This window comes from Tasmannia lanceolata, unplaced genomic scaffold, assembly GCF_043159265.1.
Source record: "Tasmannia lanceolata isolate RefF3 unplaced genomic scaffold, GAP_Taslan_0.1 ptg000015l, whole genome shotgun sequence".
NCBI lineage: Eukaryota > Viridiplantae > Streptophyta > Magnoliopsida > Canellales > Winteraceae > Tasmannia > Tasmannia lanceolata.
In genome coordinates this window covers 61,939,605-61,967,355 of record NW_027518692.1, presented here as the reverse complement: position 1 = coordinate 61,967,355, position 27,751 = coordinate 61,939,605, and the positions used below count along the sequence as shown (strand labels likewise).

Here is a 27,751-nt window from a genome sequence, read left to right as displayed (position 1 = left end):
TTTTCCTAGCTACCTAATCTAACATAGTTGCCCTAAAAAACCATGGACAGTGTGATTCCAGCTGAAATTGCAGTTACCCTCATTTTTTTTGAACAAAATGCATATTGGAGAAAAAGAAAAGGAAAAAAGGCAGCCCAGTGCACGAGGCTCCCACCATTGCAGGGTCTTGGGAGGGCTAGGGCTAGATGTACGCAGCCTTACCCTTGCTTCACAAAGAGGGGGTTTCTGTGACGTGAACCCGTAACCACCAGGTAACAATGGAAGAATCGAACAAAACGCATATTGACTAATAGAAATTTAGTTGAAAAGCCTCATTTGGATTATCTTTGGCTATCGATCACTGAGTACTATTATATGTACGGCAGGATGAAGACCAACAATCTGACATCCTTTCAATACCCTTGTTTTTGTCTAGGAGGGAGAGAAGAAGATGAGCTCACTACTCAATGAAATTGTAAAACCTATAAAGACAAGAATGGAAATGTTTGCACGATATGATGAAGAGTGCTGCAATGGTGGCTTAATTGGAGGAGAAATTCTCATTGTCTTTTAAGCAAACATTACCATAAAACCCTAAAAAAATTGAACAATAAAGTTTATTTAGCACGAGGATGTTGTTACTGATGATATGACAGTTTTCATCCATGTCAAAATGTCTTTGTTTAAATAAACAAAACCTAGAACACTTGCCAAAATTGTATAGGAATAGGAAATGATATTTTCACCTCCTTTTCCAGCATTTCACCCCCTTTTGTTTGTCTTTCCTAAAAAACGACTGCATTTCCACCCCCTTTTGTCTTTTCCTCAAAATGAAGTAGGTGGTGAAAATGCCGGGAAAAGGCGTGGAATTGTTATTTCCCAATAGGAATAAGATGCAGAAATCATCACAAATTACAAGGACCGACCATCCCACCCCCATCTTTGAGCATTTTTTTAAGCAATGTGCTATAAAAGTTACCAAAGCATGAAGAATACAATATGATTCGTAAAATTAACATCCAATAACATAGGTGTACAAAGGGAGTAGAACACTGATCACCTTCTTCTCCAAAGAGTAATAATCTTGCCATAATCCCACATTCTGGTCGTAGATGCTGAGTGCAGATCCATACAATTTGCGGGCATTTACAAGACCATCTTTACTACCAACAAATGCCAGGTTTGACTCCAACTCTATGCAGTGTCTATAAATTGAAAGACTTGGATGAGGTAAAGAGAGAAACTTGCATTGAAGCACAAAGAAAGGTTGGCAACCTCTGGGTGGTGGAACAGAAAATCCCATTTTGTAATATCAAATCTAATCTGCTCCATATTTGATATTTCTCCAAGATTGAAAGGCTACAAGATATGATAGTAATAATTACATCATGAAGAACCATGTTCTGAATCCTTACTTCATAAAGAAAATATGGAAATGGGTGTCTGTAACAATGTCTGGTTTGCTTGTCACTCCCAATCCTTTTTATATGTTCAGTGAGATTAAGAGAGAAATAGACTCAATTCACTAATTATTTGCTTAAATTAGCTCACGGTTCAACAAACAATTGCAAATTTGGCAATAAAGTGTAGATTCAATGGAATACAAACAAGTTTTCAAATCACTATAATTTTACAAAAGTAGATTTAGATGTCAGGGCCTAATAACAGATAATAAAATACTATACTCTTATGATTAAAGCTAAAACCCACTGAGATTTACTGTCCAAATCATGAGTGGATGTATTTGTTTTCTTGAACATAACATTTGCATTGGTAAGGCATGAATTAAGCTAACCAGAACTGTATCCCAATTTTAAAAAATAGTGAGATATAAAAAAGAAATGACCTTAATTGAACGGATAAAAGGTTGGTATGACATCTAAAATGAGGTTATCGAAAGAGACTATAGATCAATATCTTGCAACATACCGCTTATACATTTCTCGTGCACGCTGTATACCATCTTTTTGAAGAACCCAATTCACAACAGCAGAAGAAAGAGCAAATCCACCTTCTGTACCACCGCCTCTGGCCATTACAATTAACATCGTCAAATATTCACTTTTTAATGGCTTATTATAGAGTTTCATTATCATTTGACCCAACAGTTCCACTTCGCTTATCCTTCAGCTTTTTAAAACAATGGCACCTACGTATTATAGTTCCATAGTTGTAATTATACATCGCATAAGAGTATGAATATGCATACAACATAAGGCATAAATATTAGTTCTGTATAGAAATATAGCATCAAAATCTTTGGTTGATGAAGTCAACTTAAAACTTATATAAATGCTGTCCCACACCAACCTCCAAGAATATCACAAGTTTGGATTCTCCTTGTGACCGTTATCTACCTACAATACCATCATCTTGATAATCAAATTTCCAAAGATACTGCCCTCATATAATACCGATGAACATAGTTTTATTTTTTCTCTCGCTTCTGGTTTCTTCTTTTATTTGTGATGGAATTATCAAGCACTTTTTTTTTCGCCCTGTTCGTTGCTTTTTTGGTTACTGGTTTTAGCTCTACCAGAGAGGGAGAGAGAGAGAGACAGAGAGAGAGCGGCGGAAGAGAGGCACAAGTCGGTGTTTTATGATATTGGGCCGAATTATTGCTTGTTTGGGTATGGGTTTAAAAGTGAGCCCTAAATTTCAAGCCCATATAATAGGTATGGGATCCGTTGGGGCCCACTGGAACCTACGGTGGGCCCCAACGTAGGGATCCATTACTGAAAAAGATTTAAACCGAGTATTAAACGACAAACCAATAAAATGCATTTTTTTATTAACTGTGTTTTACGAACTATGATAGCACATATGGGATCCGTTAGGTCTCACCGGACCCAACAAGTCCATTTGTGCAAAATTTATGTTGACGTGGATGAATGACCGAGTTAGTTAACTGGAAGAGTAGTGGTGAACCCCATGTTACCTGCACTTCCTTTTACTACTGGAAAATGATATCTGTGTTTCCTTTTTTTGATAATGGCACTCCTAACTTTAGGATGGCTTGTGATAGCTTATTAGTGATTGTTTATTTGAGATTATAACAGCTCATTTCTCATTAGAAAAGTAAAAGGGAAGAGTGTCGTTGTAGAAAATACATCCATTTATCAATCTTTGCTTCGAGCTTTACTTTTTTCAATGACATTGCAAACCTCGAGCCATTCAGTAGAGTTCTTCAAGTTCGTAAGCTTTTTAACTCCCATTTTCATTTCTCTAGGATCAGTAATGAATTGACAAATAACATGAGCCAATTGCAACAGACAATTATTTACAGATTGATTTTTTTGATTGCCTGCGAAATTATAATACCATAACTGCAGCGGATATTTAAACAATAGTCCATGAATTATCATCCAGAGACATTAATGGTGGAGAAGCAGCTTCTGTACTCGTCTCTGGCTGCTTCTTCGAAAACAGGGACTTTGCATCAAATAATTGGGAGAATACACGGGGACGGCTTTCGTCCGGTTTCTTTCGATCTTTTCGGGATGGTTTACGTAAAACCTGCTTATCTCTACCGACAAAGTTGAGGCTAATTTTCTTAAACCGGCGCTTTGATTCACCACTGGTGGTTTCTTCTGACTGCATTATTTTCATGCTTTCCTCTGGATGGACTAAAATTGTCTCTACTGTTTCATACACCTAAAACATACATGGCAATATATAGATTTAGTAACCCATTATTTCATGCCACATCAACAAGAAAATACAAGGGAAAACTGTCATAATCAATTACTTCCTTTTCTGTGAACTTAAGGCCCTGTTTGTTTTGGATTCTTAGAACCGACTGTGAGTCCAAAACTGATTATTGGACTCATCTTAATGTTTAATTTGAGTACAATAATCACTTTAGGACTCACAATTGGTTCTCTAAATCCAAAACAAACGGTGCCTAAAAGTATAGGTGGTACAACATACCTGGCAGAGATCATCAATGTTATCTACTAGCTCACCCTGACATACGGAAACAACATAGTCTTTGCAATCATAGAATAGTTTGGAGAAGTTACTATTCATGGCAATTGCGTCCTCAGCAATTGCAAAGCCTGCACTCAGCTGAAAATGAGAAAAGAAAATGAGGTAAGATGTTGTAAAATAATTCATGCAGGATATAACCTTCTATATAAACTATGAAAGAAAATGAGAAAAGAGATAAATAGACATGCCAATGAATTATGATGGTGTAAAATAATTCCACATGCTGAATCCAGTGCAGGGAAATTGGAAAAAAAAAAAGAATCTTTCTTTGCATACTTTTCTTTCCCTGTATTCACATACTATTCTTTGCTAATATAAATCTGCATGGAAACAGCTACTGACTTCTATAAACCTGATCATCCTAAAAGAATAAAATGTGTTGGGTATAAATGATGTGCTTTTCTAAGGTTGTTTGAAACAATCTCTAATCTGCAATAAGAATCGGCTTAGAGATATGGACCTACAAGTGGGAGGTAAGATGTTAATTGACCCCATAACTATCATACATAAGAATAATAGAAACAAAAATTGACCCTACATGAATAGGAGTAACTACAAAACTTACTACAGAAACAAATAGCTGTTCCAAAAGCTCGGAAGGTGGGATATCCTCTAGGATGTTCAAGATGTTTTCCCTACAAAATTAAAGCATTCGTTGCAATTCTCAGTGGACAAACTTTTCAACTAACCAAAATAATAACTAAAGAATGTTTTCTGACTTACACTGCTAAGTCTTCATCAAAGAGTGGCGCTTGTTTAACCGCAGGCAATGGTTTTGCAGTTTCCCATAGTTCACGCCACAAATTGCCTAGACATGGCCAAGTAAAACGATCAAAAAATAAAAATTAAGGGACTCCATAAATAAATTCTGAATATGCATCTATGTATATACAGGCATACATATTTATTATTAACTAGTTAGAAGATGAATGTAAACATCATGTACAGATCTGTTGCTGATCACCAGAAACATACTATACAGTTTTGACCCCAATCTTTCCTTCCACAATATGAAAGACTAACTACTTGGACCACTAGTTGTCCAAAGAATGAAAAGATATTACTGGAAAACTCCAGAAATGTCAGCTAAATCTTTTTTTCCTTTTCTGGTATGTAGAAATGTCAACTCATACAGCTTATAAGAATAAGATCTTAATACTTCCGCTAGATTGTTGAATCTTTAAGCTAATTCTTAAAATGTATACAAGAAAAAAGATGAACCTAGAAAGTAGAAATGCATATAGAAGGAAAAGTTTGGAGTGGAGAAGAACATTGTAAAAGCACCCAAATAGGCTTTGTAGCATTTGATCACGGGAGGATCAGAGGATTCAGATCTCTGTCTGATTCCGAGAGGGGATGACCATCCCCTCCTTAAAAAATTATGGTGAACCACCCACCCTCTATGACATTGCCCTACATACACGTCTATGACAGGAGTGGTGGTTCTTCATTCTTATGGCATGCCTAGTAGAATGCTGGATTACAACAGACATATACTAGCAGCCCGCTCCACTGGCTACATTAATATTGGTGGACAGACTCATCTAAGCTTGCACCTTTATAGCTAAGCTAAGTGTATAAGAGAGATGGTAGCATGATATTAAAAAGGTGTCAATCCACATTCTTAGGTGATCCAGATGGATATAAGTATATGACATAGTCCATGCAGGCCAGAAGAGGTGCACATTGCTGATTTCATCATTGTGGGAAGTTTCTGCGGTAGTTTAAAAACTAAATAAGTTAAATCGGAATGTGGCTGAAACAACCGGATTGAGAATTCAGCCAGGTTTTCGTTGAAACTCCATTTTCAAAAGCATAAAAATGACAAATTGTTCAACACATTCAATTTTTTTTCTAATTTAGCTGTGTTTCTTAGTTTATTATTGAAAAAGAGACTGCAAATTGATAATAAATTATCTAGTTCTGGCTAAGTTGTGTCTTTAAGGATTGATGTAGGTCTGACAATGTTAAGTCCATATCATTTAGACTCTGATTCAACTACTCCCTTTTAACCCCTAGATCAGTGCATTTTTGCTGTTCTTCTCTAGTCTTAACAGGTAAATCAGCAAAATTGTTGAAACCCCATTCGCCATTTCCCCAACATTTTTTTGGCTTTTAGGATATATTTTGTGTGGCAGCTACCAGCAGAGGATCTGTAGCTAAGATTCTACCAATTTGGCCTTGCAATATGGACCTACTATATGTCACAAATATCTCCGATATTTTCAAAATATAATGTTTTTATCACGACATTTTGATAAAACGACAAAATCCCAAAATAATCCCGAGGGTTTAAAAATATAGCGATATTTTATATTTCTTAAGTTTATATTTTTATATATTTTAAAAAAAATTATTTTTATCGTTTTCCCCTGATATAAACCCGAAAAAGTACTAAAAAAATAATATATGCCGAGATTTTCCCTTGCCGAGAAATTCCCGAGAACGATATCTGTGACATAGGTGATAGGACCCAAGTATGGTGTGTCCCAGCCTTCCCTGATGCCTTTTATGTATAATTCACGACATAAATTAGATTTTATGTCAAAAATGCCAACCAGAAGTCAGGGAAGACAGTGTAAGATGAGGTGTAACAACTGTTCTTATGAGTTTCTGGCAGTATGTTATATTCACTTATAAAAGATCTAGGGAAGTGATATTTACGCCCCTTTTGATCACCAGGGACACCCAGCGTCAGTGTATCAATGACAAAAAGGGGGCTAATGTACTCGATGTCAGAAAATTCCAGTGGCTTTGATTGCAAAGTACACTGGCAATGGGTGTCCCTGGTGATCAAAAGGGGCGTAAATATCATTTCCCATAAAAAAAGGTCCCAAGGTATGTAAAAAAAAGTACAAGGAAATGGCAGAGGTTTTGCAGAAAAAGAGCATAATAAGATGTAGGGTTCAAGGATGACATTGAAAACAACCCTATTTACTCAGAGTGCAATTCATTTTATGGCTGCTCTAAGATGAACTGCAAGATGTGAACGAGAAGGTCCCAAAGGTATGTAAAAAAAGTACAAGGAAATGGCAGAGGTTTTGCAGAAAAAGAGCATAATAAGATGTAGGGTTCAAGGATGACATTGAAAACAACCCTATTTACTCAGAGTGCAATTCATTTTATGGCTGCTCTAAGATGAACTGCAAGATGTGAACGAGAAGTGGAAAATCAGATGAGGAGAAGTTTTTTCGTGGACCCTTGCGGATGTGTTTGAAAAAGCTGGATTGCTTAATAGACCAGACCAGCGCCTTTGATCGCATGCGGAGTTTGGGCAACTACATAGAATGAAACTGCATGTGCTAAGGGCCCACACAAGTTAGTTGCCAAATCCCCCAATACCTTTCTCATGAGCAATGTTCTTCAATTTAATGAGGCTAATCGCCCATGCTTTAAGCCATTGAATTACAGCGTTTCAAAACCCTGCTGGTGAAGGTTCAACTCCTTGACTGCGTAACAAGGTTTACTTTAGCGCAAACCATCAGGATTCTACTTCAGGCCCATCTAAACTCCCAATATGGGAAAAAAAACTAAGTAAAACTCTGACATATTGTTGCTCTCTTTGGTTCTGCTTTTGGTAGAAAACGTTTTCTTATAACTCAAAAGAACAAATGCAAGTTGCTGGAATGAATTTGTCTTATTCAATGTTTTAGACCATGGGCATTTTGTCAAATATATTGTTCATAAACTATGTATACAGCATATTTATGATGCATTTCATAAATGAAAGATGAGTTTACATTCTTTTTGCATTCTACTACTTAGTTGACCCAGCATATTTATGATGCGTTTCATAAATGAAAGACGAGTTTACCTTCTTTTTGCATTCTACTACTTAGTTGACCTCTTTTAGATGATAAATCTCCTCCATCAGGGGAACCTTCAATCTCATCACTTGACTCGCCTTCAGTCCAATCTGGTGGGGAGTGCCATCTGACAAAGTCTTCCAAAATGCACCCAGGATTTGCCGCCTAATAGTATTGAATAGAATGGAGTTAGATGAAGTGTCCAATGACTGTACTTTAATAGTATCACTAGAATAGCAAATCAGACAAGCATAAGGGGGGAAACATGAAAAATGTTGATGGAAATTTTTGGCGTAAAGTCATGAGTTTGCTTCCCAGTGACGAGCGTTCGAATCCCCCCTTGCTTACCCGATGCGTGTGGTTTCCGGGTGATTGCGCACATCCGTAGGGAAATAGTCCTACCCCCGAAGGGGGTGGGGACACCCTTCGTTACCAAAAAAAAAAGGGGGGGGACATGAAAAATGTTGATGGAAATTTTCATCACAATTAGATTTTACCTTGAAGGCCTGCATATCAGAGAGGAGTTGAGAGCAGCCAGCACCAACACTGAGCATAAGAATATGATGATTCATTAAAAGGTAAACATGATGATTCATTAAAACATAAACAATACCGATTAAAGGGCATTAACTGAAAAAACAGATAATTAGTATAATTTTAATAGTAAGAAAGCATAATAACATTAGCAAACATGCCCCTTATAATATGTTTTGCATCTTGGAGCTCATATATTAACCAACAATTACACAGTGTTTGTGGTATAATAATTTTCTCTTATGCTACATTTGGTTGCCCTAAGTATATTTTTAAATTATTGTTCCTAACGATGCACCAACCAAAATGGAGAATCCTGGGTCCGTGGAAAGAAATTCTTTCTTTTAGTATCTTAAATCACAGTTTCTTAAAGTTGCAGAACAACAGTTATAGATCCTCTCCATTGGAAAATTCTTTGTGCCTCTTTGAACGTAGATTGACTTTCATTCATCAATTAAATCATTTTCACCAAGGAAACTATTAGAAATTTCACCATCCTGTCCCATCCCAAAATTATGAACACCTCAGAGATACAGTTGGTTGCTGAAAATCAAATGGTGGTTAGATGTGCACCAAAAAGTAACAGGCATCATCGAAGACACATTTTGGTTCCTGAAAATCAAATGGTATGTGGCATGTACACCAAAAAGTAAGTCTAGCCATACACAGACAAAAACAAAACTTCTTACAAAACACCCCTTTGCACACATATCAACATGAGTCGGTAGAAAACACGTGGTTTCTGTCAGTCTAGCCAACTAAGGGTTTTTGCCTTATATTTCAATCGGTTTAGCAGTTTGGACCCAAAAAAAAAGGAAAAGGGTCTCGGTCACAGAAACCCCAACCTTTCACGCAGAAAACCCAGACACCCCCTTCCCTACGCTATTTCAGCCGTCTAAACCACCTCCAAATCCCTCTTTCACCTCACAAAACCATCATCCCTTTTCTTGTTTAACCGAAAGTCACCAATTTTCCATTGTTGACCAATTAACCCCTTCCTTCTAGTCACTCTGTGAAACAACCAGTTACTCCAAAAGCTTAAGCTGATGGAGATGGCTTTATTTAATCGTTTATACTTTAACACTCCCCCTCACGTGTGGCCCCTCTTTCTAGGGTTGGCCTACACGTAGCACATGTGGCCCCTCTTTTGGGTTTGGCCATTGCAAGTGGACTTTTGCTATCCGGAAGGTTTGAAGTCAGAACCTTTGGCTTTGATACCATGTGAAACAATCAGTTACTCCAAAAGCTTAAGCTGATGTAGATGGCGTTATTTAATCTTTTATACTTTAACACACTCAAACAACTTCTTGAAACAACCCAAGAACTACCCTATTGCTAGCCAAATTACCCCTATTCAACGAACCTTCTGTCCCTTCATTTGAATGACAAATTCTATCCCTTTTCACAGTTTTTACATCCCTTTTCATCCTTTTCCATAATTTCTACATCCCTTTCCCACAATTCCAACTGTTGCTCTTCCTCGGGAAAGTTGTATTTTATATTTTTTTCATTTTTTTAGTTTATTTTCTATCCTTATATACTTAGAAATAATGTGTATAGGTTGGTAATCGGTGGAATAATTTTAGGTTAAGTTATTGATAGTGATTTGTTCATGTTTGGCTTTTCCACCTTCGCTTGTATATTTCAACATGCTATTTCCTAAATATAGATTTTATAATGAAACGATTGAGAAAAGTGATTCTCTTATTAAATTTTGATGGAGTGAAATTATTTTATATCAAATTATTTTGGAATCCGTTTTATGTGAAAATAGTTTCACGAGGAAATCATTTTTGAAAGTGATTTTGCTAATGAAAACCATTTGATAGATAGTAATGTTTTAAATCAATTATTCGGATCAAGTATGCAAAATAGTTATTTGACTTGTATCACTGGAAAATTGCTTTGATTTTGATGATCGATGCCTTGACTCTGGATTGTGAATAGGTTACGTATTTGTTTTTGACACTCAGCCATACTATGATTTGGACCCTGCCAGTTGGGAGTTAAACGCTGGTAGCATAATCATGTTTTCTGTTCCACGTGGTATGTATCTGAACCCTGCCACAATGGTGATATGTGCTTTTCGAACCCTGCCACAGGGATTGTATGTGGTTTTCGACCCTGCCATAGGGATTGAATGTGGTTTTCTGCACAGTCACAGGGATAATGTGGTTGTAGTCACAATGGCTATAGATTTTCAGAAGCGTTTTCGCAAAAGTGATAAATCATCAAAAGGGTTTTACATTTTTGAATTTGTTGTGTAAATGGAGTTTGCAAAACTGTGTAAGATTTGACCGAGAACACTCCTTATTTTTATAAAAGCAAAATAATTTTCTTAAAATTCTCTGTTACGGAATATTTTATCTCATATGCTTGATTCGACTAGTTAAGATTGATAATACATACCAGGTCATTTAGCTTACTCTATATTTATTTTATTTCAGATGATCAGCCAATTTAGTTTGCTCTAAGGCTGGCAAAAATATATACATAGAGGAGATTTTTGGAAGCTGAAAAACTTAGTTGTAACCTTTGACCCACAAAGATAAGAAGTGTTGCTCTTCAACAGTAACCCATCAAATTAAATGACATTAATTCACACACACCAACCTCCCTGTTCGCAGCACAAACTCCTCTGTTTCTCTGATAAGATCTTCTGTAAGAAGTGGTCCCTCCTGCATATGTATAGATATACATAAATCTAAATATCATACGAAAGATTCAAAATAAAGTACCAATTTTCTTGCGAAGTATGTATCAAACCTGTGTTACCGGAGAAAATACAGGTTCGCCCGTTTCTAACATGGCTAAATTTTCAGATGGATGGTCAGCTCCAAGTCGGAGGACAAGATCTCCGCTGCTAATTCTAGCACAAATTATAGGGATTGGAGACAGTTGGCTTATAGAAATACCCGAATCATTAATTTTTGTACTGGCTTCTCTCACTATAGAGTCCAGTGTGTCGGTGGCAATAGTGCGGCGCCTTTTCCTGGCAACACAACAATTAATAACCTGCAACTGTTGATGTAAGAGACAGTAATTTAAATCTGGAATCTTGTCCAGTGGCATGCAGGGTACTGGTATCCCTTCCGACCATCGACTTCTCAGCTGCACATGTGGGAGAAATCCATTAGACTTCATGACCTGATGTCCAATGATATAATAATATTTAATGTAGCATGATATGTATAAACTGACTTTGACTGAACAAATTTAATCTCAGAGGGAAGGAAATTATGGACTTCCAAATGCTATTTGGCAGAGACAAAGAGATAATCTTATGTACTTTAATGATCTTAGAGAAAATACTAAAAGTGATCATGGAAAATTTTTCTATCAAAATGACAAGATGATAAAATGCTAATTACTGAGCCCCACCAGCATTCAGGAATTATCATGTATCTCATATCACAAGGTTTGGAGAACTTTATACAGTTTGTAACAGAAAAGTGACACGTTTCAAGCATAGAAGAATTTGTGATAATACAATAATACTGAGACAAAAAGAGAAGCAAATACAAGTTACTTTTTCTGTAAATACTTACAATACTTAAAAAAATACAAGTGTTAAAGCGACCACTTACTTCAGCAATAACTCTGTCCCAAAATGATGCCATTTTCCGCAGTGTCTTAAAGCTTCCAATGATTTCAGAGAGTCGAACAACAAAGCTTTCAGGGGGTGCCCCATGGATATCACTTGGAAAATATGACATCGAAAGGTTTGCATAACCAGAGCCATTCTTCCTTCTGAGAAAGTGTTCCTCTGCGAATGTCTTGCAGATATTACAACGGAAGTGAAAGATCATCAAGGGATAATGCAGAAAGTTAAATAAAGAACTCTGTACAAGGAAGAGGATACATTTCATTAATTCATTGACTTCATCTCTACCTGTGTCAAATAAAGAACGGATCAAAGAAAGGACTTCCTCGTTGTCAACAAACTCAGAAGTCGATTTCTCCTCCTTTTCACGAAGCACTAATGACTTCACTGCAGAAAAGCTTAAGCCAGCCTTCTCTTTTATAAGTGAAGAATCGCTAGTTGGTACCAGATCTTTTAAAGATTTAAAATTCTTTCCAGACCTGTAAAAAGATTAGCGAAGCAATTAACAAGGCAGTGAATACATGCGTAAAGTTGAACCATATCATGAATGCTTGATAGGATCAGATTAAAACCTACAGCAGAGAGTCTAAGAGAGGAAAGAATAGTCAGGCCCAATCTCTTGTTTGGACATACGACGATGAGGTGGGGCCCACATGGACCCTTAACTAGGTCATGATGACCACTCCAAGTTGAAAAGCATAAAAAAGCGTGGTGGCTGGACTTTTGTGCAATAGTCTACGATTATCTACTTCTTTTAGAAGTTGACAGCTTTGTTAAATAGATAAAGTGTAAGGTGTTTTATTTTAATTAGGACTGTCACAAAATAGAGTTGAAGTGGTTTGAGTTGGTTACCATATGGGACGCGTGAACTTTATGTAACACTTTTTGGGGGATCGAAAATTAATGAAGATTTTAGAAAGCCATTGCAGCAAGCAAACTTGTAGTCATGGGGGGTGTGAGACCTTCATCTAGGTGTGATGCCTAAAAGATCACTAGAGTGATTGTAGTGTTGTCTTCTCTATATCCACCCTTTTTTTTTAAGATGAGCATTTTATTAATAAAGAAAAGATGGAGATGGTCAGATCTACAACAAGACAAGGCAAAAATCCAAGAAACAATAGAAATATGCAGGGAAAAATTCAAAAATCTCCAAACTCTTCCAGTTAACTCCTGAACGAGCAAAGCGATCCGCCTCTTCATCAGCCAATCTCCGCATAGGCTGAAAATGAACAGGATAACCTTCAAACCAATCCTGGATATCATAAAAAAAACTTCGCAAACCTCTACTAAGGAGGCCGTGAACCTTCCATCCACCTAATAACATTGAGGAAGTCCTCCTCCACAATGAGGCGGCCCAAGTCACAACTGTCAATGATTCAGATTCCCTGCCTTAACTTCCGCCTCATTGGAATCATTAATCCCAATGCGTCATGAGTAGCCCATCTGGTCAGCCAAAGCTCGTCTCTGAGGATCCCCACCCCCTTCTCGCTGGCTCGGGATTTCCAATGCTATAGATCTGTCAAAGTTAAGTTTCCGTCAACCTGGATCCGGAAGAGTCCATCTAGGGGCAATTAGGCTCCACCCTTACAGAGCTAGAACAATCTCCTTCCAATGGTTTTGAGGTCCGAACTAGAATATATCTTAAAGCAAGGTAAAATCCTCACTCGGGGAATGATGATCGCTATTATCCACCATTAAAGGTATTTTATTTCTCTTGCAATCTTTATATCGTTTTCCTTCTATGTCAGTAACTGAACTTCATTATTAAACCTAATCTCTCTTACTCCTTTCCTCCCATACCACTTGGCCACTACATTCCACCATCTTCCTTCATCCTTAACCATGTTAAATAGTAACCCAAGTAACCCAAGCCATCTGACAAGTCCCTTGTGTTAAAAATCCCAAGTCCCAAACCAGAACCTTTATAACTTTTTTTCTCATCACTCAAGACCACTCTACAATTAACCTTTCTCATCCCTGAAACCTGACATGGTATTTCCCCGTTGAATCTGTCAACCTGAACCCTATTTCTTTACCTAAATCCTAACATTGACCTAAAACTAGTCATAACAACGTTTAAACAAATAGGAAATTGCAGCCAACAACGAACTATTAACAAAAGTACCCGTAAAAGTTCTATCCTTAATATCCGTGGGAAAATAGGAAATTTTTCCTTCTCTATTCTCATTTTTCCAAGTATCCATTCTACCCCCAAAATGACACAAAAATTAAATTTGATTAAAAGTTTAACACACACCTAAAGCAATGCACTTTTGCAAATTCAACAGATGAAGACCATCTTGAGCTACCTAGTGTCATGGGTCTTCACTTTTTCCACAACGACAAACCCATGTGGCACCCCAGGATGCCGTATGCTAAGGCCAGCACCTGCTCAATTGTGTATGTCTCAAAAGCTCACGAACTACAAGCCACTCGAGCCCACTCGTGCTATTGACCTGCCCTTGCCATGCACAACATTAATCCCACTACTCGTGATCCACCTGCACCATGAGCCAACCAAACACAAGGCCCTCAAGCCCGTGCAAATCCATCCAACTGTGGGGCCTATTCATGCCACACACAAATCCACTAAGTCCGCGACCCAGATGCCAAAGGCATATACCCGTGCCATGAATCAATCTGTAGGACCGAAGGTCATGCATAGCAACTAAAGCTAACTGGAGGCGAGGCCAGGTCTAGCCATGATGCTTCCTCTGACTTGGGTGCTCAAGGTACACGATAGCAAATGTGCAAGACTGTAGCACTTGTCCACACTTCCCACTCAGATAACTATTGCTCGTCGAGGAACGAGGCACAGCGTGTGCCACGCACCAACATGTGCCACCCCGATATGCTCATGGCTAGTTGTTTGTCTTATCCCACAAGACATCGCAACGTTGAGGTTCGTCATAATATTAGCCTCACCACCTGTCCGTACGCACATTGAAAGGTTGGGACCCACCCTGACATTGACTATCAAAGGGAAGATCCTTTATGCTCTAATACGGTGATACCTACTATCAGAGGATCCAATTAAGCTCTGATACCAACTATTATGGATCTTCACTTTTTCCTCAGTGATAAGCCCATGCGGCACCCCAACATATAGTATAAAGGCCAGCTACTCTAAAACACAGCCCTGAAGGCCTTACACACCTAAAACCTCTTGGCATGTCTCAAAAACTCACGAACTACAAGCAATTCAAGCCCAACCGTGCTACTAGCTTGCCCTCGTTGTGCACAATAGTAAAGCCCACTAATCCTACACAAAGAACTAATTGAACACAACCCTCAAGCCCTGTGCAAATCCATCCGAGTGTGAGGCTTGTACATGCCACACAAGTCTGCCAAGTCTCGCCTAACTGTCCAAGGTATAGACCCATTCCATGTGAAGCAAAGAGCATTTAAACACCTAACACACCACTTGTTATGTCTCAAAAGCTCACGTACTACAAGCAATTCGAGCCCAACCATGCTACTAGCTTGCCCTCGTCGTGCACAATAATAAGCCCGCTACTTGTGATCCGCCTACATCACAAACTACTTGAACACGAGGCCCTCAATCCCTATGCAAATCCAACCAAGTGTGAGGCTTGTCCATGCCACACAAGTCTGCCAAGTCTCGCCCCCCCAAGGAATAGACCCATTCCATGTGAAGCAAATAGCATTTATGGAAACCAAAACACATTAGAATAATCATGGTTAGAAAACTTCCAATTAATAGCTTAGAGAAGAAGAAAATTATTTGGGAAAAAAACTTAACTACTTTTTTTTTTGAAAATTAAAAAGGACACTTGGAGATGCAGGGGATCGAAAAAACTTAACTACTATTAATCTCACTAATGAGGCTTATGCACTAATTGAAGGCGGAAAAGGAATATATATATATATATATATATATATATATATATATATATATATATATATATATAGAGAGAGAGAGAGAGGAAAGTGTTCTCGTGCTGCAACGCAGGGAACTAGAGCGTTATAACGACCCCCATTAGTCACTTTTGTGGGCCCGCAAAGTGGGACCCGCTGAACGAACCAATGGGGGGCGTTATAAACGCGCTACAGCGCAAGGAACTCCCTGCGCTGCAGTGCAGAAACACTTTTCTCATATATATGGGGAAACGTTTTCTGATCGATACCTCATATAAGTTATCTGAGCAAGAGCTCAAAAAATCATGTGGGCCCACATTGTTTGGATGATCCAAAGCATTCATTTGATAGGCCCTTACATAGATAGGGTGTGCCCAAGAATTCAGCTCCATAGGATCATCCTAACCCTTCGATTTTTGGAGGTTAAAAATGGACAGATTTGTGGAGGTTTATACCCATCCACTTTAACCTCCACAAATCGAAGGGTTAGGATAATCTTGTGGACCAGATTTTTTGTGCACACTATCTATCTTTGGACTATCCAAATGAATGCTTTGGATCATCCAAACAATGTGGGCCCATATGTTTTTTTGAGCTCTTGCTAAAATAACTTATCTGGGGTATCGTGCAGAAAACATTTCCCCTATATATATATATATATATATATATATATATATATATATATATATATATATATATATTCACCTTATCATAAGATGAATATCAATCCTACCCATGAAAAAAGAATTCATTCAAAACTCAAAAGAGCCAATATGTAGTGACAAGGTCAAAAAATTGAAAAAGACAATGACTGGAATAGTATGAAACAATTAAGAATATATATATATATATATATATATATATATATTCACCTTATCATAAGATGAATATCAATCCTACCCATGAAAAAAGAATTCATTCAAAACTCAAAAGAGCAAATATGTAGTGACAAGGTCAAAAAATTGAAAAAGACAATGACTGGAATAGTATGAAACAATTAAGAAACTAAAAGCCTGTATCAAAAGCATACTATATTCCACATAGAGTACAAAGTGTATTCTTCTATTTTACTTTGATAGAGAATGTACAACCTTGGAGTATATTTTACCATTAGAATATTAATAAGAACTTTTTTTTGATCAAGTTGATTTTTTTTTTGGTAATATTAATAATAAGAACTTACTCAATGGCCATCCCCAATTGTTTAATGATAGATGCTGGAGGAATAATAAATTTGTTGGAAGAATTTGAATCATCCGCTGCTCCCGTGGATCCTCTTTCTGAATCCTGAAAATAATTGATGCCCATCGTCAAAAAGAACGTTGCAAGGAAACTTGAAAGAAACTTTTGCTGTGATCTAATGACAAATAGTAGCAGGTCCCTTGCAACATTGTATTAAATTTTCACCTGAACCGACACTAAATGACTGAAATATTTGTCTCCTTCCCCACCGAAACGCATACGAAACCAAAATCGTAAGTATATTAGTAGTATACTATATTGTATGGGGCCCAGTGCACGAGGCTTCTGCCATTGTGGGGTCGGGGGAGGGCTAGATGTACACAGCTTAACCCCTGCTTTGCAGAGAGGCTGTCTCTGTGACTCGAACCCATGACCACCAGGTCACAATGGAGCAACCTACCGTTGCGCCAAGGCTCGCCCTTATATTGTATATGTTGCATAATTATATTTATATGATTATATGAATTGCATGTGAAATGTGGTATAGGTGTTATAGTATAAAGTTTAAATAACGCCATCTCCATCGGATTAAGCGTTTGAAGTAATTGGATGCTTCACATGGTATCAGAGCAAAGGTCCATGGTTCAAAACTCCTTGGTATTAAAAATCCACATGCAATGGCAAACCCAGAAGAGGGGCCACATGTGCCATGTGTAGGCCAACCCTAAAAAGAGGGGCCACACTTGAGGGGGAGTGTTAAAGTATATCCTGATGGCAAACCCAAAAGAGGGGCCAAATGTGCCACGTGTAGACCAACCCTAAAAAGATATATAAATTTGAATACCTTACAATGATAATGGTTATGTATGCGGTTTGGAGGGCCATGTAAGGTGGTCTGTGCATAAAAAGTCAAGAAATTGCATTTTGGGATAATCTTTGTTGAACATGTACAAAATATTTTACCTTCACTTTGCACATATTTTCTTGGTCCATCTGATTCAAATCTTTATCAAGAGCTGGGATATCTGAAGTTAAGTTTTTAGCTTTCTCCTCTACCACGTCTTTGGTCCCTCTCTTCATGTTCATCAAGCGGTGCTGCAGATGCTGCAAATCCTGTTTTTTCCCCAGGTATGTAGATTTCCATCGTGAATGCTTGCATTCGTGGTTACACTGTAATCATCCAACAAATTTGACATATTGATCTCAACAGGTAGGCATAGGGAGAAATTCTTCATGAGTACAATGATGATACTACATAGAAACACGATTGTGAGCATAATGAAAATTGCAATTCAAAGACAGCATGATTACATGCAAAGATATTTACTAATTGAAAGAGAGATCACACCTTAACAGGAAAACAAAAACTAAGGTGAGAGAGACAAAATCATTAGTGAAGAAACTAGAAAGTAAAACACCCCGGTTAGCCATGGTAGCTGATCCCCCTCAAATTTGAATATAATGTTTGACTACCAACGGGCATAGTCCAAATATTTGTCTTGGGAATTTCTCGGGAAGGTAGTATCTCGGGATATTTTAAAATTCTTTTATTTTCAGGTTTAGATCGGGAAAAGGGGGAAAGTAAAATATGTAAAAATATAAAATTTAAGTACAAAAATATAAAGATATCTAAGTGATTTTTTCATAATATCAAAAAAAAATCGGGATTTTATTGTTTATCAAAAAAATGCAGACATCGTGCTAATTTTCGAAAGGCTACTGTATTGGACCTACCATGTTTAATAATTGCATAAACTCATATTGTCTTTTCTATTTTAATTGGCTTCTGAGAGCTTTTTGGGAATTTTAATAACCATTGAAATCTGTTTAAATAATAAAAGGCAAGATGAGTTAGTGCAATTATAAAAAATATGGTAGTGCTAATAACAGTAGCCCTTCGAAAATATCAGAGATAGTTGAGACTATACCGATTGGGACAATCGCTGTTCAAATTAATTTCGATAGCGATGGCCTGTTTAAATTAATATGGATAGCCATGGCCCATTGTGAATGTGGCACGCCACACACACGTTGGATGATCAGAACTGCTGCTCTTATGGGACATCACCAAGTGAGATATTGGTCTAAGGCTGTGTTGAGCAGAGATCCAATTAATTAGATAAAGGCATCATTTTAAATTTTCAACAAAACCGACACAAACAACCGAAATGATTCTGTTTCCATCCCCACCAAAACCAAAACCAAAACAACCGAAATGCATAATCGTAGGTGTAATTGGCGTAGCGGAAGTCGCAAAGGTAGGATCACCGTCTTGCATGGAAGAAGAAACAAAGAGAAAGAACCGTGAATACACAAGGTAAAACTGGAAATTTAGATCAATTTTTTGTTCAATGAATGATGAACCGTATACATTCTACGAACACTATTTAAGACTTTTCCCTAGTTTCTAATCCATCTCAAACTCTAGTTCTCATTCTATCCAAAATCTACTCAAATCCTAGTCAAACGTAAACAAATAACAAGACTCTCATTAAGACTTACAGAAGATAACCCTACCATGATTCCAAACTGGAATCAAACTCTACGTACATCAGTCCCCTCCAGTTGAATGAAACTCATCCTCGAGTTTAGGTCTGGTTATACGGGAGGGGGGTGGTACTCATATAGATCAGCAGTGTTGAAGGTAGAAGAAATTGCCATGTCATCAGGAAGGTTGACCACATAAGCGTTGTCACTTATTTTCTTGAGAATCTTACATGTTCCATACTTCTTGTTCTTCAATTCGTTATAGGTACCCATAGGATAACGCTCCTTAAGGTAGATGAACACCACGTCACCCTCTTGAAACACCTTAAGTCTTATGTGCTTATCTGCGGCTTCTTGGAACTTGGCGTTAGATTCTTCAAGTTGCTTCTTGATGTCTTCATGAATTCCTTTGATTGTATCAACCAAGTTTTCCACTACCTTCTTAGCACCAAGAGACTTTGCTACATTAGCCAAATCTAATGGGTGGCTCCGCATTCATCCATATCCAAAAAAAAGGTGAGACGAATTGTAGATCCATGAGAGGCTAGGGAAAATTTTGTCTACTTTTAAGGGTTAAGATCAAAGGTGAAAATAGGATAAGACGAAAAAGGAAAAAAGGTTTGGAAATAGTGGGAAGAGAATGTGGAATTAGGGAAGGAGGTGGTTAGAAGGTTAAAGAGAATGGTTGGCAGGGATGGAATTCGGTGGAGGGGTAATTATATAGGATTTTAAAGAGAGTGGGCGGTCGGTTAAATAATAGGAAAAGAGGTTGAATTTCATAGAATGGAATGGGTGATTTTAGCTAATCAAACTAAGGGTGGTGGCTCAAGTTTAGAATGTGAAAAGGGGACGGAGTCTCGTTTAAACCAAAAAAAGGGCTAAAAAGGAGGGGATTGTTGGTTTGGGTTGCCAAAGGCTACAGAAAGGGGGTGAAAAGGGTTTTGGTTAATAGATGACTGAGGTGTTTCAGTTTTCAGAGAACTTGTAGTTTGGCTAGGTTTCCTTTTTCGGCAAAATAAGGATAAGGAAAACAAAACAAGCTGGTAATTTATGATTTGGGTGTGCGGCTAAAAATCAGGAATGTGGAAAGTGGAAAAAGGTGCTTATTTAGCAAAATCAGGGAGGGTGCTGTTTCCTAGCCCTTTTCTTTCACCTTATCTGCTTGTTGTTTTCTCCAAGGATGCTGATGAGAAATAAAATAAAGTAAAAGCATAAGCCTCTTAGCCATCTCCCTAACAATTCTTCTAACCCTCCACCTCAGAAAACTTCCACTCAAAAGCACAGGTAATATGTGCTTTTATGGCAACAAAAGACATCACACTACAAGAGAACTCATCCACAAGGACTTCAATCTCTCATTGACAATATAATCCTCCAACCCCACAAAACTCAGCAACAAGTCAGGAAGCACTCAAGTCTTCTATTGAGAAAGAAGAAACTACTGCAGATCTGCGTTTCTTTTGAGAAAGAAAGGATAGCATGCTTGTATTTCTTCTTGTGAAGAAACTGCACTAGTTCAGCATTATTATCGGGATGAAGATATTATGATAAATTACCTATGCGAAATGACTTCAGATCTGAATCAGGGATTTTCAAAAATTAAATTTATATTCAGTTTAGTTCTTGTTTCTTGATTTAAGATTTGCTGAAACGAAATTACTAAAATCTGACTATAGCTATCGATCCTTCTTGACTGAATTTTAGAATTGCATCGGCAAGTCTTTTTGAAACTAATCTTGGTTTAGTTAATTTCATCCGTTCTTAAGTATTACATCAGATACTTATTCTTTTGGATTTCTCCAGAAACAAGGAAAGAACCATTCATCATTGACAAGTAAAGCACGATTAAAGTTGAACATTTTTTTTATTTATCCAATCATTGAGACGTTTACCTACCAGCAAGTATTATGCGTTTGGAAAAAAAAAAAAAAAGAATAGATAAACGCTAACGTGTTTATGTTTATAGAATCATAGAAGAGAGTTCATATTCCAGCTAATAAATATAATCAATTTCATAAAAGAGAATTTACTGTGTGATGATAGTGCATGTATTCTTCTGGTACATGTACTGCTATAATCATCTACTACTAAGTTGCATATATTCTTCTGGTAGATGTACTGCTATAATCATCTGCTACTAAGTTAACTTGTAGATCATAAATAGATTGCACCAGATGTCTTTATTCTTCAACCAGATAAAGTTTAAGTGCCATTAGGAGGAAAACAAGATTAAAAGGCACTATAAAGGGGGAAAAGGCAAAACTAACCATCTAGCATATTTTCCAAAAGAGGAGATCATGATATGTAATACCAGAGTTTACTAATATTATAACTGTAAAATTGCCATCCCTATGAATGTGGGAGGTACAACTATCTTCCAAACCAAAAATAAAACAAATTCAATCAATGCATATATCCCTTTAGAGAAGGATGAAGGACAATGGGTACACATGTATTAGGATGACTGAGATCATGAGAAACAAGAAAATCAATCATTAAGGCTGCTTGGATTGGAAGAAAAACACTCCCCATGTTCCCACTAAGGACTAAGATTCATATCAATGATCGATACACGCAAATAACATAACCAGAACCATCTTTTGAGCTATGATAGAATCTTTTATCCAATACAGAACACCTGACTACATCAAAAGAGATTATGGATTAGTTGATAGAGGAAGTTCCAAGTCCACATGAATTGATTCCACAATTATTTTTTTAAGAGGATGAATTGATTCCACAATTAACATGCTGAAGTGCCAAACATCACTTTCATGAAATTGCTGACAATGCTCTCATTAGGACCATATGATGAACATAATTGCAGCACATAGATAATAAAAGTTGAAGACAAGCTAAGAAAGGAGAATTAAAGCATCAAATTATCTGGACCGAGTCTTCATATTTCAATAACGTTCCAACTCTTCCAGGCATTCACAATTAGCAAATGCCAGATGTGGCCAATGCCCACACAAAAATGTCAAATATTCCAATCTTACATAAGAATTCTTAAGAAATAATTACTACTGATAAAGATAAGGAACGCACAATTCATCGAAACAATTAAGAGTATTGTTTTGATTCAGCATATTCGCTCTTCAAATCAAGGACATAATCTAGCATCATAAAATTAGTCCCTCCAAAAATTCAAACCATGGACAACACAAGCCAGGGTGATCTTCTGTCAGATTCTACAGAACACTTCCAACAGCATACTCAATCACATTTCATCACATTTACATTTGCATAGAACACTGAAAAATCATTAATTGCAAGAACAGCAAGAAATATATATACGAGATCGCATTGCAAATAGAATCGCACGTTAGAGAGTTCAACCTCATACCTCTGTTTGGATTTTGCAAGCGGCATCAGCTTCGAGCTTTTCCTGATCTGCCATCTGCCTTGAATACTTATGAGATTCTTCCTCGCTTTCTTCTTCAGATCAGATAAAGAAAAGAGAGAAAAACAATCAGAGATCTTTCGGATCGAAAGGAATCAAAATAATTAATTCGAAAACGAAAACCGATCGAGATTAAAAGAATTAGGGTTATAAAAGAAGATCGGGAACTGGAAAGAAGAGAAAATGGAGAGGAAAAGGGAGAAAACCTCGATCGTTCTTGAAATCGGCTTTAATGTCGGTGAGGACTTTCTCTGCTTTTGCGGCAGCGGAGTGGAGAGCGATTTTGGCCTTTGAGACGAAAGAGGAAGAGGAGGTCTCCATGGATTTGCGGAAGGGCCGTTAAGGGAGGAGTCTCTACAGGCTCAATAAAACACCAGTCATTTTGAGAGAGAGAGAGAGAGAGAGAGAGAGAGAGGACTTTGCTTAATTAATTAAGATTAATTAAATATAAATTTTTTATTTTTTTTTGGTAAGTATAAATATAAATTATTATTGAGGAAGACGAACGTAATACGAACAGTTTATAGTTCGAGTATTTTACTCTACGGGGGGGTCCCACCTGTGATTGATCCGTTTTTGATCTTTTCCAAGATTGCAACATTTGGGGTGAGTGTTTTACACTTTTACACTCCTCGCATATTTTTATTAGGACGATGATTTTTTCGCCCCACTGTAGGATAATGCGCCCCCTTTAACGTGAATTGTGGGCAGACTAGCGCTTTTTGACGTCAAATGAGTGAATGACTCAAATCACGTTAAAAGGGGGCGCATTATCCTACAGGGGAGCGAAATTGAAAAGATTTGGGTCCCCAGGGTCAAATCTGCATGAGCAATCTGGGATACTGAGAGGACGGTCAGATTTGAAATGGATTCTGACCCAAACTCAAAAAACTGATCAGAAAAGCACGTTGAAGAGGTAAGAGATCTGGATCGTGACCACGACAAAGGTAGATCGGGTCCTAAATGGTTCCATTGACTTACCTACTCATAAAGATGCGGGTCCCGCAGCCAATTCTAGAAATCATACGTAAAAGGCACCTATTGGGCCCACGGAAACATGCATAAAATCTCATAATATCAAGATTATTAATATTGTAGACGGAGTTCTTACGAATCTTAAGGATCCGAATGTTATTGGATAGGATTTGGACACAACAACTGAATCTGACTCCGTAGACTGGATCCATACCTTAAGGTCCAAAATTATTTCAGCCACAAAATCGGATAGAGCATCCTTGATATGAATGGATGGCACCGATGTACAAAAATACCCTTTACTAGGGGTTTTCTGTCACATTAAAAACCCCTACTGATCAAAACCACACACAACAAATCATTTCTCTGCTTCAGTTTCAAAGACAATTCTTCTCTCTCTCTCTCTCTCTCTCTCTCTCTCTCTCTCACCCTAGTCCTAATTGCGTACAACGCTACCAAGGACACTCCAATGGACGGGCTGATTCAAAATGGATCGTGGTCCGGACTCAATAGGATCCGAAAAGCACTCCAAAAGGTATATGGCCGAAAGGGATCAAAATGGATCGTGACCAAGACATAGGTGGATCCAATCTGAATGGAACAATCGACACCCCTACATCTCATTCATAAGATAAATGACTACAAGAATAGACAGTTTATCATTTCTTGGTGCCAGCATGACAGGGGCTTGATGAATCAAAGGCATGGTATCATCGGATCAAGGGATCCTCAAATGCCATTTGGTTGAACTTACACACAAATTAGAAGTGTAGCTCAATATGTGTTTTTCCAAGGAGAGCATAAAAGCCCCTTCCAAAACTATGTCCACACTCCTTTCACTCTTCCCTCTTATAAGTAGGAATCAATTTATAAGGTTGATATAACCGTACGCAACTTACCTAAACAATCCAATAGAGCCTTTGGATCTGACTCTAAACTGGTGGAAAATAGACATATGATGGGGATCCCTTTTTTTGGCAGGTAAGCTGGGATTGAACCTGCTACCTCAAGGTTTGAGAAACAAAGCCTCAACCATTGAGCTACATGCCCAACAAAGCGTCCCAAATCCGAATATAATTTGCTGTAGTTGGAAAATACCCTTCATATTCTTTACTAACCGGATAGACACGAGGGATATTTTCCGTGTATAATATCTAATTAACATAACAATCTCAATCTAATGAATCAAATCAAATGCTCTCTCTCTCTCTCTCTCTTGAACCCTAATGCCCGTTTGCGGTTCGTTGTCTTCATTTGTCATTGTATGATTTTGTTCATCAAATTGTCGATGTTCATCACTCATCTTCTTCACCAAAACAGACTAATAGTAAAAAAACACACTATTTCATCTTTGTGGGGCGGGGTGCTGAAAATTCTAACTTTGTACAAAATTTTAATTGTGTAAAATAATAGTAAGACCTAACACACTCTGATGGACGCTCACTTAATGAGACTATAGTTCAAATGGATAATGACATGGACATATGTGTATCCTATCCGAATTAGATTCGTTGACCGTTCCAGTACTGGGCAGTCCCTTTTCTTAATAATGGCACTTTACTCTTCATTTTGCATGTCTATATACGAGATGCACTATATCTATAGTGGCTCAATGGTTGAGGCTTTGTATCTAAACCTTGAGGTCGCAAGTTAGATACCAGCTTCCCTACGAAAAAGTACTATATCTATACAATGTTAATAGGGAACTGATTTCCAACGTGTCTGATAATGGGACAAATCGCCCTTCTTTACCCTTCTTCAACCACATGTAAAAATCTATTACAAATTCCAAAAAGCTATCAACAATCCATATGAGAGATTAAAAAAAAAGGTGATTCTTCTCATTATAAAAAAAAGGTCGTGTCGATATCTGTCCCCTGTATATAATGTGAAACTTGGGTTGCCCCTATAGGTTAATTATTAAAAACTGTACAAATGTAAATTTCCTTGATAGACATGAAATACCTTACACAAGAAACAATTATATTGAAGGAATACCTACACTATCACATGATATCTTATAACATGATTTAAATACGTTCAAAGTATCTACATGTTATAGTAAGGGATTTGCTAGGGACCATTGCAGAAGGCATTTTGCGGGCTGCCTGTTGCATGAGAGAGCAGGTACCTCAAATGAATTAAATGAATAAGACAAAATATGTTGAAAAGGGAGCCTGTGTGGCTGCTCTCACATGCAACAGCCGACCAGCGAAATGCTTTCTGCAATGATGGTCCTTAACAGATCCCATACATAAGCAAATTCATTGAACTAGTAACAACTTGAATGTTTGGTGGACTACCTCATGGTGATCCACCAAGTCAATGGTCTCTTGATTATATCAAGGTTGATAGTTGATATCATACTTTAGCAATGAAAAAAATGAAGCTCTCACAAGTTTTGCATCTAATTAAAGAAGTGTACCTATAGGGAAAAAAAAGTGCGCCTCAACCCGACATCATAGTTAGCAAACGTTGATTTAAAATTTTCGACCCAACCTTAGGATTAGCAAGTTCTATTTTCTGATGGACTAGTGAAGGGATATAATTCAGTGGTACCTTGATGTAGACCTGGCAAAAAGTGACCCGGGCCCGCGGGTCCACTCGGCCCGCCCGTAAATTACGGGTCTGGGTCACCAATCAGTGACCCGTTTGAATTGACCCGCGGGTGCCCGTAGAGAAGTGCAAAAGGTTTTATTTTCGCACCTTTTGGCCTTTTTTTCCGTAATTGTCATCATTTTTTCTTCTATTTGGTTTTTCCCGTAATTGTCATATTTTAGAACATTCTTTCGGTTTTTTTTTCATAAATTTTCTACTTTGCTTCCATTTTTCCGTAATTTCTCATTTAAAACTCATCACCCCTTGATTATTATTTATTGCTAGCTACCTATTCACAAATCGTACTTCTGCCAGTCTTTGCAGTTTGCACCCCGTCGACAATAAGACAAATCTCTCAAACAGTCAATGTAAATGGTTGGCGAAGGTGGCTAGCAAATCCCTATACAAACAAAAAAAATCTTAAAAAATATGTCAAAAATCCGGGTGACCCATGAGTTGACCCGGCCCATATGGGCCGGGTGCGGGTCCAAGCTTAGTGACCCGTAAAATTTTCCTGGCCATTTTGACCCGGACCCGTACGGGCCGAGTCAAACCCAGCACGGCCGTTTGCCAAGTCTACCTTGATGTGGTGAAAGTCATCAGTTCAAACATCTTGTTTATGATGACGGGTTCCTCTATTAATTGTAGACCTGGCAAAAAGTGACCCGGACCCGCCTGTAAATTCCGGGTCCGGGTCACCAATCTGTGACCCGTTTAAAATTGACCCACGGGTCTGCCCGGCCCAGCCTGGCCGGGTGGACCCGCGGGTGCCCGTAGAGAATTACAACAGTTTATTTTGGCCTTTTTTTCCAGTAATTGTCATTTTTTTTAATTTTCTTTGTAGTTTTTTTTTTGGATATTGTCATATTTTAATACCTTATTTTCGTATTTTTTTTGGTAATTTTTCTACTTTGCTTCCCTTTTTTCGTAATTTTTCATTTAAAAATTAGTAACCGTATGACTATTATAAATTGCTATTATTTTATTGCTAGCCACCTTTGCGCAACTCGTACTTCTGTTAGATCTTTGTAGCAAAGGATGTGGACAAGCCGAAAAGTAGACTCAGAGAAGCTGGCTAGCAAATCCTTATTTTAAAAAAAAAATCTTAAAAATAATATGTTAGAAATCCGGGCGGCCCGGCCCGTACGGTCCGGGTCCAGGTCCAAGCATAGTGACCCGTAGAATTTCCGGGTCATTTTGACCCGGACCCGTACGGGCCGGGTCAAAACCGGCCCGGCCCGCCCGTTTGCCAAGTCTAATTAATTGCAGAAGGGGAGGGAAGTGGGCCACCATTTAATATTTCGTTTAAAACGT

General features: G+C 37.8%; 1 protein-coding gene across 2 annotated transcripts in view; it reads right to left on the bottom strand.

The window, feature by feature from the left end:
- Nucleotides 1–23,252, bottom strand: part of LOC143892882 (Rab3 GTPase-activating protein catalytic subunit) — a 55,425-nt gene extending 32,173 nt beyond the window's left edge. Inside the window, exons 1-14 of one of the 2 annotated variants that reach the window (XM_077397792.1) lie at nucleotides 23,071–23,248; nucleotides 22,808–22,899; nucleotides 17,938–18,144; nucleotides 16,976–17,079; nucleotides 12,202–12,392; nucleotides 11,897–12,075; nucleotides 11,076–11,420; nucleotides 10,923–10,987; nucleotides 8,273–8,321; nucleotides 7,784–7,940; nucleotides 4,693–4,777; nucleotides 4,535–4,604; nucleotides 3,910–4,047; nucleotides 3,176–3,633 (exon numbers count right to left, since the gene is read on the bottom strand). In XM_077397792.1, the coding sequence (XP_077253907.1) occupies nucleotides 3,319–3,633; nucleotides 3,910–4,047; nucleotides 4,535–4,604; nucleotides 4,693–4,777; nucleotides 7,784–7,940; nucleotides 8,273–8,321; nucleotides 10,923–10,987; nucleotides 11,076–11,420; nucleotides 11,897–12,075; nucleotides 12,202–12,392; nucleotides 16,976–17,079; nucleotides 17,938–18,144; nucleotides 22,808–22,899; nucleotides 23,071–23,185 (2,112 nt within the window). In that variant the 5' untranslated portion in view covers nucleotides 23,186–23,248 and the 3' untranslated portion in view covers nucleotides 3,176–3,318. Of the gene's footprint in view, nucleotides 1–3,175; nucleotides 3,634–3,909; nucleotides 4,048–4,534; nucleotides 4,605–4,692; nucleotides 4,778–7,783; nucleotides 7,941–8,272; nucleotides 8,322–10,922; nucleotides 10,988–11,075; nucleotides 11,421–11,896; nucleotides 12,076–12,201; nucleotides 12,393–16,975; nucleotides 17,080–17,937; nucleotides 18,145–22,807; nucleotides 22,900–23,070 lie in introns of those variants that run through there. The other variant, XM_077397793.1, reaches the window with a different exon arrangement.
- Nucleotides 23,253–27,751: the final 4,499 nt, after the last annotated feature.